The sequence below is a fragment of the Loxodonta africana genome, chromosome 10 (assembly GCF_030014295.1).
Source record: "Loxodonta africana isolate mLoxAfr1 chromosome 10, mLoxAfr1.hap2, whole genome shotgun sequence".
NCBI lineage: Eukaryota > Metazoa > Chordata > Mammalia > Proboscidea > Elephantidae > Loxodonta > Loxodonta africana.
The window spans coordinates 48,692,006-48,710,118 of record NC_087351.1 but is presented as its reverse complement, the minus strand read 5'-3'; the positions used below and the strand labels follow the sequence as shown (position 1 = coordinate 48,710,118).

The window sequence follows — 18,113 nt, the reverse complement described above, 5'->3', positions numbered from 1 at the left end:
GTTATTTGCTCAGCATGCAGATTGAATAAGTATGGTGAAAGGATACAACCCTGACACACACATTTCCTGATTTTAAAACCATGCAGTATCCCCTTGTTCGGTTTGAACAACTGCCTCTTGGTCTATGTACAGGTTCCTCATGTGCACGATTAAGTGTTCTGGAATTCCCTTTCCTTGCAATGTTATCCATAATTTGTTATGATCCACACAGTCAAATGCCTTTGCATTGCCAATAAAACACAGGTAAACATCTTTCTGATATTCTCTGCTTGCAGCCAAGATCCATCTGACATCAGCAATGATAGCCCTCATTCCACATTCTCTTTTGAATCCAGCTTGAATTTCTGGCAGTTCCCTGTCAATATACCACTACAACCATTTTTGAATTATCTTCAGCAAAATTTTACTTGCACGTGATATTAATGATATTGTTTGATAATTTACAGATTCTGTTGGATCACCTGTCTTCAGAATGGGCACAAATACAGATCTCTTCCAGTCAGTTGGCCAGGAAGCTGTCTTCCAAATTTCTTGGTATAGATGAGTGAGAACCTCCAGTGCTGCCTCTGTTTGTTGAAACATCTCAACTGGTATTCTGTCAATTTCTGGAGCCTTATTTTTTGCCAATGCCTTCAGTTCAGCTTAGACTTCTCCTTTCTGTACCATAAGTTCTTGATCATATGTTACCTCCTGCAATGGTTGATCATTGACCAATTCTTTTTGGTAAAGTGTCTCTGTGTATTCCTTCCATCTCCTTTTGATGCTTCCTGCATTGTTCAATATTTTGCCCATAGAATACTTCAAAATTGCAACTGGAGGCTTGAATTTTTTCTTCAGTTCTTTCATCTTGAGAAATGACTAGTGTGTTCTTCCCTTTTGGTTTTCTAACTCAAGGTCTTTGCACATTTTATTATAATACTTATATAGTGGTTAAAGCCATCGACTGCTAACCGAAAGGTTGGCAGTTAGAAACCACCAATGGCTCTACAGAAGAAAGATGTGGCAGTCTGCTTCCATAAAGATTTACAGCCTTGAAAACCCTATGGGGTCAATATGAGTCAGAATCAACTCCATGGCAGTGGTTTTGGCAGTTCGATTATAATACTATACTTTGTCTTCTCAAGCCACCCTTTGAAATATCTATTGAGCTCATTTCTTGCCTTTGCTTTAGCTACTCTGTGTTCAAGAGCAAGTTTCAGAGTCTCTTCTGACATCCATTTTGGCCTTTTTTTCTTCCTTGTCTTTTTAATGACCTTTTGCCTTCTTCATGTATGATGTTCTTGACATCATCCAACAACGTGTACGGTCTTCAGTCATTAGCATTCAATATGTCAAATCTGTTCTAGAGATGGTCTCTAAATTCAGGTGGAATATACTCAAGGTCATACTTTAGCTCTCATGGACTTGTTTTAATTTTCTTCAGCTTCAACTTGAACTTGCATATGAGCAATTGATGGTCTGTTCCACAGTTGGCCCCTAGCCTTGTTCTGACTGATGATATTGAGCTTCTCCATCGTCTCTTCCCACAGACGTAGTCGATTTGTTTCTTGTATATTTCATCCAGTGAGGTTCACATGTATAGTTGCCCTTTATGTTGTTGAATAAAGGTATTTGCAATGAATAAGTTGTTGGTCTTGCAAAACTCTGTCATGTGATCTCCTGTGTTGTTTCTGTCATCAAGGCTGTATTTTCCAACTACTGATCCTTCTTCTTTGTTTCCAACTTTCACATTCCAATCACCAGCAATTATCAATGCATCTTCATTGCATGGTTGATCAATTTCAGACTGCAGAAGTTGGTAAAAAATCTTCAGTTTCTTCATCTTTGGCATTAGTGGTTGGTGTAGAATTTGAATAATATTCCTATTAACTGGCCCTCCTTGTAGGCATATGGATATTATTGTTTCACTGTCAGCATTGCACGTCACGATAACCTAAAATAGATCTTGAAAAGTTCTTTTTGACAATGAATGTGATGCCATTCCTCTCCAATTTGCCATTCTGGCATAGTAGACCATGTGATTATCTGGTTCAAAATGGTCAATACCAGTCCATTTCAGCTCACCAATGCCTCGGATATCTATCTTCAGCATTGCGTTTCATTTTTGACAGCATCTGATTTTCCTTGATTCATACTTTGTACATTCCACATTCCAATTATTAGTGGATGTTTACAGTTGTTTCTTCTCATTTTGGTCACCACTCATCTGTCAGTTTGTAGTATTGTAGTGGCTTGTGTGTTGCTGTGATGCTAGAAGCTATGCCACTAGTATTTCAAATACCAGCAGGATCACCTTGGTGGACAGGTTTCAGTAGAGCTTCCAGGCTAACACAGACGGGGAAGAAGAACCTGGTGATTTACTTCTGAAAAAATTAGCCAGTGAAAAACTTTTGGATAGCAGCAGAACATTGTCTGATATAGTGCAGGAAGATGAGCCCCTCAAGTTGGAAGGCACTCAAAATATGACTGGGGAAGAGCTGCCTCCCCAAAGTAAAGCCAACCTTAAAAATGAGGGTGGGAGGAAATGAGGAGTAAAATTATTTTGTAGGCTTTGGCACAAATCTGTATTTCAAATAAGCTGTGTGAGTTGTGTCTTTGAGAAGAACATGTGCGATGTAGTTTTTGATCTTCATTTTATGGATGTACATAAGTAATACAAGGCCTTGTTTTGATTACACAATTAAAAACAAATGTGATCCAATATCATAGCACTCTGTGTCTACTTACATTCCTGAACAATAACTCTCATTAGTGTACTAACCATCACAATTTAACGGCTTTGGAGACCTGGTACCCCATTCTCATATTTGCTGTATGACTTTGGTCTGCTAGTTTCTCCATGTTCCATCTACAGTATGGCTTTCTCTCACAGGAAATCGTACTAATGATATAGTGTTTTGATGCGTAATAGTCTCCCTGAGAGAAACTATCTAAAATGATTTTCCAAATGGTCCTCACAGTCTCCTCCTAAATGCTCTGCTTAACATTTAACAGTTATGTTAAACTGTGATTTAAGATTTAGAATTTAAGACTATTTCAGAAATTGGGATACTAAAGGCTATTTAATTTAAGACTATTTCAGAAATCGGGATACTAAAGGCTATTTATATCAGAACGTTGTTGGCTTCAGCTTAAGAGAAGACAAAATTAAAAGCAGCTCAAATAGTAAAGGTTTTTTTATTATTATTTCATGTAACCAGAAATCTAGAGGTAGGATGCTAGGATTGGTCAATTTAGCAGCCAAAGAGTATCACCAAAGTCTAGACCCTTTCCATCTTTCTATTTGGCCACCCTCATCTTATGGCGAGGGATGTCTTACATGCCTGGGGTACACAGGCTTCTCTTGCAGCTAGGACAACATCTAGCGAAAAGAGTCACTTCTCCTCCCATGTGCCTTTTTCCTTAGGGAGAAAATTCAAAACTTCCAACAGATTTCTCCACTGGTTCCATGGGCTAGTGTCACGTGTCCATGCCTAACCCCCTCACTAGCAAGGGAATGGGACCACCATGATTGCCTTGAATAATCCTGATTTACCCCCTGGTCTGAAGAAGGTCTCTCCTCTCCCAGCCCAGAGATAGTGAACACCAACACCAAATCAGGGTTTTGCTCCCAAGAGACAAGAGGGGATGGGGGGTATCTCTGTGGGATCAGTAACCAACAGTACTCCCCACCAACTTTTTGCATAATAAGAGTTTTTATTTTTAATATTTAACATTAATAGCTCAGTGTTTTATTATATTACTGAAGTATGCATTATGTTTCCCTTACATTGACAGAATTATTCCGGTACGCCTCTTAAAGGCAGCGTTTATCCCAGGACCTACTTTTTTTTTTTTCTCTCATTCTGATTCAACTAGAAAATATTTAGCTGATAAACCAAAAGCTTTCATAAAAATTATTTTGTTCATCTTAGCTCAGGCCTAGCAATTATATAGAGTCCCTGGGTGGTGCAAACAGTTAACGCACTCAGAAGCTAACCCAAAAGTTGGAGGTTCAACTCCCCAGAGGCCTCTCAAAAGAAAGGCTTGGCAATCTACCTCCAAAAAATCAGCCATTTCAAACCCTGTAGAGCATAGCTCTTCTCTGACACACATGGGGTCACCATGAGTGAGAACTGACTCAACGGCAAGTGTTTTTTTTAATTTACTTAACGAGTTATACAGCTAATATTTCACCTTACTTTAAAATAGAATTGATTGGAAATAAGAATAGAGACCTGATTTTTAATTGCCTTTTCTGCATCCTCCTAAAATAAGAAATGACAAGGTATCATTGCAATAGAAATAACCACTTTTCAAAAGTTTTTATAACAAGAAAAACTGTAATACAACATAGCCAAATAGTCAAGCACATGTACTGTGGGGGTAACGGAACTTGATTTGAGTCCCTGCCCTCCATCAGGCAGTGATGTGCCGGTAGACTTCACCTGCAAAATGAAGAAAATAATCACAACTACTTGCAAGGATTGTTGTGAGAGTTGAATGAGATTAATGCAGGTACATATGCCAAACATTCTTAACATAGTAAGCATTCAACAAATGTTGACTATTTTTGCCTATAACAGTATTAGGAAAAGTCCATAAATATCCAAGTTAATGTTTTCTAATACAAAATAGTTACAATCAAACTCTCTAATTTTAAAAGGAATAACTTCGAGAGACAAAATATGAAGACTGTTACATGGTTCATACTACAATTTTAAGGGAAGTGTTGCTTTGGCTCTGGTGCCTGTTTCAAAGATTTCTCCAGCTGGCTTGACGTGAGTCAAAACTTAAAACCAGGATGGTGCCTTTGCTGTTCTGTCGGGGAAAGAGCTCCCATTAATGCTGCATAGATGTCTAAAATCCCACTTTCCTTTCATCCAACTGGTAGACTGAATAAGAGAAGAAGCAAGCAGGATGTAGCGTGTTGATATGCATGTCAGGAAGTCTCTAAACTTCCCTGTTCAATGCTCTGGTAAGCTATCTGAAGGCAGAAAAAGTTGACAAAATTAACGGTGCGTGTGGATATAAACATAAGTTCTTCAGAAGAGAAAAGAATTTCCCTTCTAAAACATTACAATTCCTTTTTGTTTTTTTTAGAATCTGTATATCATACTTTACAATATGAAAATTTTCAATCATTTTCTAATCAAGTCAGAAAAATAGCTCATCAGCTTTAGCTCTGGCTCCCATTCTCTTGCTCACATTTTGGTGTTAACCATTCTGATTGGCCCCAGGACCAATCTTAACTGACAAAAGTCTCTTCAGTTGAAAAGACATGCATGGCAAAGAGGTACTGCCACAGCCACTGTGGCTGTAGGGGTCCCAAGATTTACTTTCTGGATCCAGGACTCAGGACTGTAAGTAATAAAACCAACTCAAACTTAAGTAAATGAGGGAATTTATTGGAAATGTTACTGGATATCTAACAGAATCAAATGTAAAGTGAAATAAGCAATGTTCAGGAAGGATCTAGATACAGTGAGGCTTAAAGAAAACCTGGAACGAGGATCCCAAATGGCACCAGGACTTCTCCGTCTTGCTTCTTTGTTTCCCTGAATGGTAGTTTCCTTCTCTTTTATCACTGCAGACTGGCTTTCTCCAGGTGATAGAAAGCATGGATACCTATGGTATATCCTAGAGCTTTAACCTTGTACATAACAGAATTGAACATTGCCTAGTCTCTGCCATCTTCATGATCATTGATATGTTTGAGTCCATTGTTTTGGCTATTGTGTCAACCCAAGGTGGACTGACTCAATGAGAGTTACTTCCCACTCCATAGATGTCCACTATTACATGAATACACCATAAGAATCAGTGAAAACAATGTAAGGAAATAGTTCTAGCTTTGCATTTGCCAGCAAAGACTGCCTGTGGTCCTCGAGAATTTCCATTTAAAACTGTTCATTCCCTGTTGAGAAAGCTCAGGACAGTGATATGGGTGGGGGTGGTAGTGGAGAGTATGATTGCACATGAAAGGAGCCAAGCAGAAAGCAGAGAGGGAGGGAGCATCAAGGAAGCAGGGCCAACATGAAGGAGAGGGCTCTGGACCTCCCAGCTCTTTTCAGGTTGGACCTTATGGTTCTCTCAGCTACTTCTCTCTTCCCTCCTGCCTTACACTTCTTTTTAATATTTTCTCCCATCACTTATAAAATGAAGACCTTCTGTGTTACTTGTAAGACTTTAGTTCTCTTCCAGATAACCAGTGCTATACTTTAGGCAAAAACTTGAAGAAAGGCAGAGTTTGTCTCTTTAGAAAAGCACTTACTCAGGTCTTCTTCTTTTTATTAGAATAACCAAATCTGAGGTTGAAATAGACCAACCTTGAGGGCAATCAAGTCTATCCATTGCTGTGTATATCCAATCTCTGGCATCCATGACCAAGGGCCATTCAAGATTGCTTGGAAAAAAGGCCATAAAGAGAAACTTACTACTTTTTAGGAGAGTCCATTCTATCTTTAGATAGTTCTAACTATTAGAATACCCTCCTTGTATTAAGCTCCTACTGGGCCAAAAAATATGTCTTTCCTTGTTGTTTCCACCTGTTGGTCCTAGCTGTACCACCTGGAAACAAACAGAAAAGTCTAATCTCTCTCTTACATGCTCATCCTTCAAGAGATCCAACATGTTCATCATGTCTCTCCCTAAGATCTTTTCCAGGCTAAGCAACTGTTCTTCCTATAACTGTTTTTTTTCTTTTATGGGGTTTTATGGAATATCAGGTCCCTCTATTAACCTGAACACTCCCTTTAAAAAAAAAGCTTTCGTTAAATGCCCCTCTCAATTTTGCTTCCCACAACCAGGCATAATCTTCCAGATGTGGAAAGATGAGCACAGAAAAAAAACAGAACTATAACCTCTTTTAATACATATAGAATATTTACTCAAGAAAATCACATTTACCTTTTGGGAAGACCAAAACCATGACCTTCAGTGTGGCTTGCACCTCAACATAAAGAAAACAAAAATCCCCACAACTGGACCATTGAGCAACATCATGATAATCACATTTACCTTTGGGGAAGACCAAACCTATTCTTAGCTCAGCCTCCTGCTGAAAAAGATAAAATAATTTATACTGAAATTTAAATGATAAAAAAATGTTGGTATTTACATTTTTTGAGTGTTTAGAGGAAATTAGTGTTGATGGGAGAATTTCAAGAATCAGTAGTTGAAATTGGAATGGGAAGGAGGAAGGGAGAATTTATTCCCAGAGTTCTTCAAATAGCATGCCTACTTTACTTCCTAGTCATAATGTTAGCACTATCTTAAGTCAAAAGCCCTTATCAGGGCTTACTCCATTCGATTCCTCTCTTCCACTTCACGAAATCCATATACTTAGCAAATATTTGCGTCCTGGTTATGCGTGTGCATGCACACACACACACCACACAAATGGCTCTGAGGTAAACGCCCTAAGGGGTTCCAGATGTAAACAGTATCCTGCCCTCTAACCCGTTGCTATCCAGTCTATTCGGACCCATAGTGACCCTATAGGACAGAGAAGAATTGCTCCATAGGGTTTCCAAAGAGTGCCTGGTGGATTCAAACTGCTGAGCTTTTGGTCAGCAGCCATAGCTCTTAACCACTACGCCACCAGGATTTCCATCCCTTCCTTCTAGGAGCTAACAATTTTGAAGCTGTAAGATATGCCCTTTGCTCACCTCACTGAAGGGTACCGTGTAAGCCAGTGAATCCAAGCATGGCACAGTGAGTTAATCTGGATAAGCTCTAGCTTTCTTGTTCCAGAAGCGCAGCTAAAAGCAGAACCCAATTTAAAGGAGTTGGAGTGAAGCTTGCAGAGACATCAGAAAGCCTCCAGCCCCATGATACATGCTGTTGTTGTTGTAAGATGCCTTCAAGTTGGTTCCGACTCATAGTGACCCTGTGCACAACAGAACGAAACAGTGCCCGATCCTTTGCCATCCTTACAGTCGTTTTTATGCTTGAGCTCATTGTTGCAGCCACTGTGTCAATCTACCTCATTGAGGGTCTTCCTCTTTTCCATTGACTCTGTACTTTGCCAAGCATGGTGTCCTTCTCCAGGGACTGATCCCTCCTGACAACCTGTCCAAAGTACGTAAGATGAAGTCTCACCATCCTTGCTTCTAAGGAGCATTCTGGTTGTACTTTTCCAAGACAGATTTGTTCGTTCTTTTGGCAGTCCATGGTATACTTAATATTCTTCACCAACACCACAATTCAAAGGCGTAACTTCTTCTTCAGTCTTCCTTATTCATTGTCCAGCTTTCACATGCATATGATGCAATTGAAAATACCATGGCTTGGGTCAGGCGCACCTTAGTCTTCAAGGTGACATCCCTGCTTTTCAACACTTTAAAGAGGTCCTCTGCAGCAGATTTACCCAGTGCAATGCTTAGTTTGATTTCTTGACTGCTGCTTCCATGGCTGTTGATTGTGGATCCAAGTGAAATGAAATCCTTGACAACTTTAATCTTTTCACCGTTTATCATGATGTTGCTCATTGGTCCAGGTGTGAGGATTTTTATTTTATGTTGAGGTGCAATCCATACTGAAGGCTGTGGTCTTTGATCTTCATTAAGCAAGCAAGTTTGTGTCATCTGCATAGCGCACGTTGTTAATGAGTCTTCCTCCAATCCTGATGCCTCGTTCTTTTTCATATAGTCCAGCTTCTTGTATTATTTGCTCAGCATACACATTGAATAGGTATGGTGAAAGAATACAACCCTGACGCATACCTTTCCTGACTTTAAACCAATCAGTACCCCATTGTTCTATCCGAACAACTGCCTCTTGCTCTCTGTAAAGTTTCCTCATGAGCGCAATTAAGTGTTCTGAAATTCCCATTCTTCACAATGTTATCCATAGTTTGTTATGATCCACACAGTTGAATGTCTTTGCATAGTCAATAAAACAGAGGTAAACATCCTTCTGGTATTCTCTGCTTTCAGCCAGGATCCATCTGACATCAGCAATGATATCCCTGGTTTCACATCCTCTTCTGAAACTGGCCTGAATTTCTGGCAGTTCCCTGTCGATATGCTGCAGCAGCTGTCTTTGAATGATCTTCAGCAAAATTTTGCTTGCATGTGATATTAATGATATTGTTCTATAATTTCCACATTCAGTTGGATCACCTTTCTTGGGAATAGGCATAAATATGGATCTCTTCCAGTCAGTTGACCAGGAGCTGTCTTCCATGTTTCTTGGCATAGACGAGTGAGCACATCCAGCGCTGCCATCTGTTTGTTGAAATATCTCAATTGAAATTCCGTCAATTCCTGGAGTCTTGTTTTTCTCCAAGGCCTTCAGAGCAGCTTGGAATTCTTCCTTCAGTACCATTGGTTCGTGATCGTATGCTACCTCTTTAATGGTTGAATATCAACTAATTCTTTTTAGCATAATGACTCTGTATATTCCTTCCATCTTCTTTTGATGCTTCCTGCATTGTTTAATATTTTCCCTATAGAATTGTTCACTATTGAAACTTGAGGCTTGAATTTTTTCTTCAGTTCTTTCAGCTTGAGAAACACTGAGCACGTCCTTCCCTTTTGGCTTCCTATCTCCAGCTCTTTGCACATGTCATTATAATACTTTACTTTGTCTTCACGATCCGCCCTTTGAAATCTTCTGTTTGGTTCTTTTACTTCACTGTTTCTTCCTTTTGCTTTAGCTGCTTGATATTCATGAGCAAGTTTCAGAGTCTCCTCTGACATCCATCTTGGTCTTTTCTTTCCTTCCTGTCTTTTCAATGACCTCTTGCTTTCTTCATGGATGATGTCCTTGATGTCATTCCACAACTCATCTGGTCGTCGGGCACTAGTGTTCAATACATCAAATCTAGTCTTCAGGTGGTCTCTAAATTCAGGTGGGATATACTTAAGGTCATATTTTGGCTCTCGTGGACTTGCTCTGATTTCCTTCAGTTTCAACCTGAACTTGCATATGAGCAATTGACGGTCTGTTCCACAGTCAGCCCCTGGCCTTGTTCTGACTGATGATATTGAGCTTTTCCATCATCTCTTTCCACAGGTGTAGTCAATTTGATTCCTGTGTGTTCCATCTGGTGAGGTCCATGTGTATAGTCACCATTTATGTTGGTGAAAGAAGGTATTTGCAGTGAGGAAGTCATTGGTCTTGCAAAATTCTATCATTCAACCTTTGGCATCGTTTCTATCACCAAGGCCATATTTTCAACTACTGATTCTTCTTCATTTCCAACTTTCGCATTCCAATCAGCAATAATTATCATTGCATCCTGATTGCATGTTTGATCAATTTCAGACTGCAGCAGCTAATAAAAATATTCTATTTCTTCATCTTTGGCCTTAGCGGTTGGTACGTAAATTTGAATAATAGTCATATTAACTCATCTTCCTTGTAGGCATACGGATATTATCCTATCACTGACAGCGTTGTACTTCAGGATAGATCTTGAAATGCTTTTTTTGACAATGAATGCAACACTGTCAAATATTCCTGGCATAGTAGACTATATAATTGTCTGACTCAAAACGGCCAATACCAGTCCATTTCATCTCTAATGCCTAGGATATCGATTTTCATGCTTTCCATTTCATTTTTGATGATTTCCAATTTTCCTACTTCGTACATTCCAGGTTCTGATTATTAATGAATTTTTGCAGCTGCTGCTTCTCATTTTGAGTCATGCCACATCAGCAAATGAAGGTCCTGAAAGCTTTACTCCATCCACGTCATTAGGGTCAACTCTACTTTGAGGAGACAGCTCTTCCCCAGTCATCTTTTGAGTGCCTTCCAACCTGGGGGCTCATCTTTCAGCACTATATCAGACAGTGTTCCACTGCTATTCATAAGGTTTTCACTGGCTAATGCTTTTCAGAAGTAGACTGCCAGGTCCTCCTTCCTAGTCTGTCTTAGTCTGGAAGCTCAGCTGAAACCTGTCCTCCATGGGTGACCCAGCCGGTATCTGAATACCGGTGGCATAGCGTCCAGCGTCATAGCAACTCACAGGCCCCCACAGTACAACAAACATCTCATACATGTAGGGGCCATGATACATGGGTATCTGAAAATAGGGCAAGTTGAGGCCTGCCCTTATCTGTAGCCACTTACAGGCTTACTAGGAAAACTAATTACCTCAGAAAATAATGTGATGTATTTTTTCTATTTATATATTTTCAGGTTTAAAGTGAGGATATGGCACGCATATGAAGATTTCAGGGTAGAGAAATTTGCAGTTTTGAAAACTAAAATGTAATTAGAAATAAAACCAAAAAACCAAACCCATTGCCGCCGACTTGATCCCAACTCTTAACCACCCTATAGGACAGAGTAGAACTGCCCGTAGAGTTTCCAAGGAGTGGCTGGTAGATTTGACCTGCTGACCTTTTGGTTAGTAGCTGAGCTCTTAACCACTTCACCACCAGGGCTCCAAATTAGAAATAAGCGATAGCTTTTATAAATCTTATCATATGCACGTTCCACTCCTTTTTGGGTTTTCTCCCAAAAACTTCTGAATGTATGACCACAGACCCTTGACACTGGCAACAATAGCTGCCTCCACGTCCCGTGAGATTGCCTATCAGGCAGGGAGGTTGACATTTCCTCTCTTAGCAACATACATCTTTGTAACCAACCCTCCATGACCTTCTTCCTCTTCCTTCAAGGAAGTTAAAAAATTGTAACTATTTGAGGGAAAGGCTGGGAACCCTGGCAATGTTGCTATAGAGCTTATTAATTTCTTTGTTTTAATACAACTAAAATTTAGGATTTCATCACCTCGTTAGCCTCAGAAGATTTTAATCTAGTGGGCTGAGGTATAACTTTAACCTCATTTGGTTACCACAAGGAAGTAAATGCGGGCCTGAAGATAGTTTGAGTGAGGCATTAGTGGGTCAGTGGTAGAATTCTCTCCTCCCATGTGGGAGACCCAGGTTTGATTTATAGCCAATGAAAACCCTGTGGATCACAACGGTCTGATCCCCAACCATCATGAGTGTGTCACAGAATCAGGCAGCATTTTGTTCCATTGTGAATGGAGTAGCCATGAGTGGGAGGCCAACTCAACCCAACAACAACAGGTAGCTTGAAGCTACCTACTATACAGTTGAAAACCCTGGTTGCACAGTGGTTAAGAGCTACGTCTGCTAACCAAAATGTCGGCAGTTCAAATCCACCAGGTGTTTCTTGGAAACTGTATGAGGCAATTCTACTCTGTCCTATAGGGTTGCTATGAGTCAGAATTGACGCAATATGTTATGGGTACTGTATAATTGAGAAAACAAATTTCTTAGTGTCAGGAGGGTCAACTTCATCTTTAAGGTACAATTCATGGTTGTGTTTAGCACCTTACTTAAAGGACTCTAGCCTCAGTATCATTTATTTATCTTCTGAATATCATAATTCAAATAAACGCAGAATTCATCATTTCTCTACCTTAGAATTAAAACAAGAAAGACTTGATGATTTGTATACTACATTGAATAATTGGGAACACTTTAGGATTTGTTGCTTTATCCATTAGCAATGACAGAATCACCCTTACTTATCCTTGTGTAAAATTATTTCTCCAATAGGCTGTTCGGCTTTTACAAGGGAATTCTGCCACCCATTATGGCTGAAACACCAAAAAGGGCAGTGAAGGTAAGTATTGCCTACCTTCCCATCAAGTGAAAATAAGCTAAAAAACTTAATTTAGAAATTATAGTGTAATTTTTACTATTATTAGGCTTGGTCAATCTCTCAAGTAAGCATATACTGTGAGTTTGTTTTTTTCAGGTAAAGGCATTCTCTTTCTAATGGGAAAATTAAACAAAAAACATAGTAGTGAATGAAATTCATGTAATCAAACCACAGCAGCCACAGAATAGCTTGGACATTTTCTCAAAGAAATTTAGAAATTTTCCTTTGGAGCAATAATTATATTTAAAAGAGAAAGGGAGAAGAAAGGTAGAAAAATACTTCTCCCAAATCATTCCCAGCATCTTACAAACAAAGTGATCAAATACACTAGATTTCACTGGATATGATTCTTATATAACACATTTATTTGCCTACTAACTTCATTTTATCTCTTGGTCTCTTCTGTTAAAAATCCTTTATTCTGGGTCTTACGATATTATTACTTCCACTACCTGGATTTCCATCCTTTTAACCATATAACTGTGGAGATTTATGTATACTTGTTGGCTCAGTATCTGGATAGGAACAAAGGGATCTGGCAGGACCTTCAGGAAAGAAAGAACTAAATTTGATCACTTTTTTCGTATGTCTTCTGAGACAAAAGAATTGGTAACAGTGACTCTTACCAGTCTCTCCCACACCACAGACATGACCAAATATGGCTTTGTCTTTCCATAATACTGATAAGAAAGACTTAAAGAATTCCTTTCCGACTAATAACATAAAGCTTTTGTTCACATGCATTACTCAATTGTATCCCCAATATTCTCGGAAGGTAAGAAGGGGCCGCTTACATAATTTTACTCAGTGACTAAGTTAAAAATTATAAAATAACCACCGTACCTACACAAACACCAAACTTTTACATTATGTCAAGGACTTGGACCTGGTTCGAGTCTCAATTTCAGAAAACAAAGCTTAAAAACATACTTTATAAATTCATCTTCTCTGTTGCTGTAGCTTTTGTGATTTTGTATTATTACTTCAATACAAATTTCATTATAAGGATCTGAATCGCCGTGGAGAATCTGGAAAAAGTTCACCAGAGTACACAAAAGGGCTGAATTGAATTATGAAATGGCTTCACTTGATAAAAGATTGCCCAAGTAAACAAACAGAGCAGAGTTCCTGCCTAAAAGGAAAGTCACTTTGTCTCCATGAAATGATATATTCATTTGTTCAGTGTTTTACATTCGTAAGTAAATTATAATTAAAGTTTTCCCTGGAATTTTTTTCCATAATACCACGTATTGGAGACAATTTAAACTTTAAAAGGATTAGGTTTTATCAATGTTGAACACTCTTTTATGAAAAAGAAAAAAAAAAAGTTGAGCTTTACAAAACTGAGTTAGTCTCTACTTGTAAAAAAGCAATGTTCTCTGCCAGAACAATGGTTAACAGATGAACTTTTGGGCAACTGGATATAGTGTATGTATCCCAGACATCTTGTTTCAAGTAGATTTTACCTTAAAATTATTGAGACATATGGTAAGTACTTTGGCTTTTTAAGTATAACTTGGAGTTAAGTGTATCTTTGCCAGATGGATAACACTAGTTTTTCGACACAACTTCTGAAAACATTCATTTTATAGGTATTTATCTTAGGATCCGTAAGGAAAGCGATCACCTGATGGTAATGATTTCATACATCATAAACTGCTTCATCGTATGTCCTCAAAGTTTACTTCAGAGACTGTGTGTGTGTGTGTGTGTGTGTGTGTGTATCTTCCATGTTACTCACATTTTAGTTACATCATTACTATAATCAGAAGCAATTTTAAGTTTTTCTGTGCTCTATTCTTTGAAATGAGATTCATCATTAAAATAATAAGGCTTACCAATGCTAAATAAATGAAATTTTTCCCTTTGCAAATTAAGGTAGTATTGCAGTTAGCAAAAAAAAAAAAAAAAAAGGACTTCAGAAACAGAGCAACTGGACCTCGGAGATAGGAGTCACCATATTCCAGGTTTCAGAGTCTAGTCTTGAGCTTTATAGGTGTAGACACAGCATTTTCCATGTTCAGATTTTCAAGGACTCCATAATGCTAACTAAAGTCATGAGAGATGGTAAGTTGTGAAGGCTATTTGTTCATTACTATGTCCCTAGATCCCTAGAACTATCATAGTACTTTGGACATGTTATCAGGAGGGACCATCATACTGGTAAAATATAGGATCAGTGAAAAGGAGGAAGACCCTCAAAGTGATGGATTGACACAGTGTATGCAACAATGGGCTCAACCATAACAGCCATTGAGAGGACGGCGCAGGACCAGGTCAGTGTTTTTTTTCTGTTGTACATAGGGTGGCTGTGAGTCGGAGCCCACTCGACAGCACCTAACAACAACTCATAGTAGATGTTCAATTCATATTAAATGAATAAACAAAACATATATAGAGAGAAACAAAGAAAATTCACTAAGTTATAACAGAAGACATTCCTGTCCTATTCCCCCAAATTTCCACATTGGAGAATCTGGAAGACCAAAGACCTCTACTTCCAGCCCGGATAGAGTAACGGGGACCAGATTTACTCTCCCGCTTGAAACAACAACAACAAAAATGAACAAAATGTATGATGTGATGGTATTCAAGACACTGGACATCAGGCAACAAAGGATAACACTATCTGAGAACCAGGAACAAATGAGATAAGTCCTAGGATTGCCCCACTTTAACTGCCTTGAGAGAAATTCCAGGCACCCTGGAAGGGAAGGGGATTCAGGCAGACAGAACCCAGTAAACCCCCTGAATTGAGACAGGGCTGAGAGTCTGCAGAGACCAAAGCAGCTAGAGTTCACAGGACAGAGTACCTGAGAGAATGACAAAGAGAAAAAACACCAGAAATCTGCAGCCCCTCAAGTATTCAGCTGAGTACTGGGCAGTGCATGCAGGTGAGGAAGCTACAGAGGCCAGGGAAAGAACCACCCAAAAGGATTAGAGGAAATGGTGCTCTGCACTCACGCAGGCCTGGGAGTAGCACTTGTTCTCACCAGCCAAACTGGGAAACCTCAAAATTCACAGAGCACTGGGAAGGGTACTCAGAAAAATCCTGTCTCATTAAAAAAAAAAAAAATTAGTGGGAAATAATCAGCCCTAGACTGAGCACTACTCAAGTTAAACTTGTTAAAAATCAAGACCCAAATGGATCGACTCTTCGCCCATAATTTAATGGCATCCCAGAACACACAGACTGCCACATCTTTCTCCTGAGTATTCTTACGGTCAGATTAATCATCAGAAGATTGCTTAGTGAGCATGGACTGAAAGCAAAGGGAAAAGCAGTTAGGAGAGCTGGTTCACCCAGACTATGACAAAATGTACTGACCTTCCCCTGCCCTACCACAATTTTGTTATACTTCTCCAGGGACCACAGTGCCCTGTCCTCCAGATCCAGCCCCCTCTCCCTGGGACAAATGCAGCCAGACTACCACTGTCTACATTCTAAGATATAAGTCCTATATAGCGTAGTTATGGAGCCCTGGTGGCGCAGCAGTTAAGAATTCAGCTGATAACCAAAAGGTTAGCAGTTCAAACCCACCAGCCATTCCATGGGAGAAAAACCTGGCAGTCTGCTCCTATAAAGATTACAACATAGGAAACCTTATGGGGGCAGTTCTACTCTGTCATATAGGGTCGCTATGAATCAGAATCAACTTGACTGTATACAGCAACAACATACCCACTGCAGTCAAGTAGATTTTGACTCATAGCGACCCTAGAGGACAGAGTAGAAGTGTCCTATAGGGTTTCCAAGGATCATCTGGTGGTTTCGAACTGCCGAGCCTTTGGTTAGCAGCCGTAGCTCTTAACCGCTACACCACCAGGGTTTAACAATATAGCAGAGTTAATTGGATTTTGAATTTTATGTCCAAGTTCCAAAAACCTTGATTAAATATGAATGTTTTCAAAACTCATTAGTCATACTTTGGGTAGTAAATAACTTAATTACGTGTTGACCTTACTAACGTGCGTGTGTGTGTGTGTGTGTGTGTGTGTTATGAGTATGGTGGGTAAATATTTTTTGCTGTAGATTGTGTTCAAAAAAAGTTTGAAATTCTCTGCCTTGAGGCACTCCAGGATTTCCAGGGTCTGTGTGGCTATTCCAGGTGTCAGAGGAGGCAAGAAGACCCTGTCCCCCAGCAGCAAGAAAACCCCTAAGGCAGAGAATCTCTTCCTGAACCACTAGCAGTCACAGTTTAGCAATGAATAAGTATCCTATAGTATACTATAGTACCCTTTTTTTTTTTACCCTTTGTTGTAGAGTCGATTCTGACCCATATCGACCCTATAGGACAGAGTAGAAATGCCCCATAGAGTTTCCAAGGAGCGCCTGGTGGATTTGACCTGCCAGCCTTTTGGTTAGCAGCTGTAGCACTAACCACTACACCACCAGGGTTTCTAGTATAGTATAGTACAGTATAGTATAAAAAACCAAAAAAAAAAAACCCATTGCCATAGAGTCAGTTCTGACTCATAGCAACCCTATACGACAGAGTAGAACTGCCCCACAGGGTTTCCAAAGAGCTGCCGGTGGATTCCAACTGCTGACATTTTGGTTAGCAGCTGACTTCTTAAACTGTGCCACCAGGGCTCCTAGTACAGTACAGAGTTCCTAGTATAGTATAGTGTAGTGTAGTGTAGTACAGTACAGTACAGTATAGTATAGTAGTTAGGAATATACACAAGCTTTGGAGTTAGAGGGAAATCCCAATCTTTCCACTCACTAGCTACAGGATATACATCTACAAATTGGCAATCATGATTGTACTATAACGTCTTACCTGATGATGTTGTTGTATGGATTAAATGCAGTAGCACATGCAAAGGTCTTAGCATGTTTCCTAGGCCACAGTAGGCTCTCACAAGTGGTACAAATAACCAAGGCATCTATGGTTCCCTTAGCAACTAAAGTGAAGAAGGGGATGGAAACTAAGATTTACTGGAAGTCTTCCATGTGCCAGGCAATCTTACTTAAATTATCTTATTTAGTAACAACTCCAAAAAGTAAGTTTTATGTTTTGGGAAGTCAGAAAGTTTAGGTTACTTTCCCATGCTTTCACAGCTAAGTATCATAGCCAGGATTCAGACCCAGGACTGCTCACTTCAAAATCTCAGCAAGGTGATTGTCAAAGAATAGCGATGATTATGATCATAAGGATAGAAGAAAAATAAATTATCTTTAAAACCTAAAATGATAACACTTTTACTTCCATGGTTAATGGTTTCTAGTACATATCTCATCAGAGTCTCCTCTGACATCCATCTTGGTCTTTTCTTTCTTTCCTGTCTTTTCAATGACTTCTTGCTTTCTTCATGGATGATGTCCTTGATGTCATTCCACAACTCATCTAGTCTTCAGTCACTGCTGTTTAATGCATCAAATCTATTCTTCAGATGGCCCCTAAATTCAAGTGGGATATACTCAAGGTCATATTTTGGCTCTCGTGGGCTTGCTCTGATTTTCTTCAGTTTCAGCTTGA

The 18,113-nt window shown here is 39.4% G+C and overlaps 1 protein-coding gene across 1 annotated transcript in view; it reads left to right on the top strand.

Annotated features, from left to right (window-relative positions):
• Positions 1–18,113, top strand: part of SLC25A21 (solute carrier family 25 member 21) — a 162,822-nt gene that overhangs the window by 82,084 nt on the left and 62,625 nt on the right. The window contains exon 2 of the mRNA XM_003408461.3: positions 12,525–12,591. Coding sequence (XP_003408509.3) covers positions 12,525–12,591 — 67 coding nt within the window. The remainder of the gene's footprint in view (positions 1–12,524; positions 12,592–18,113) is intronic.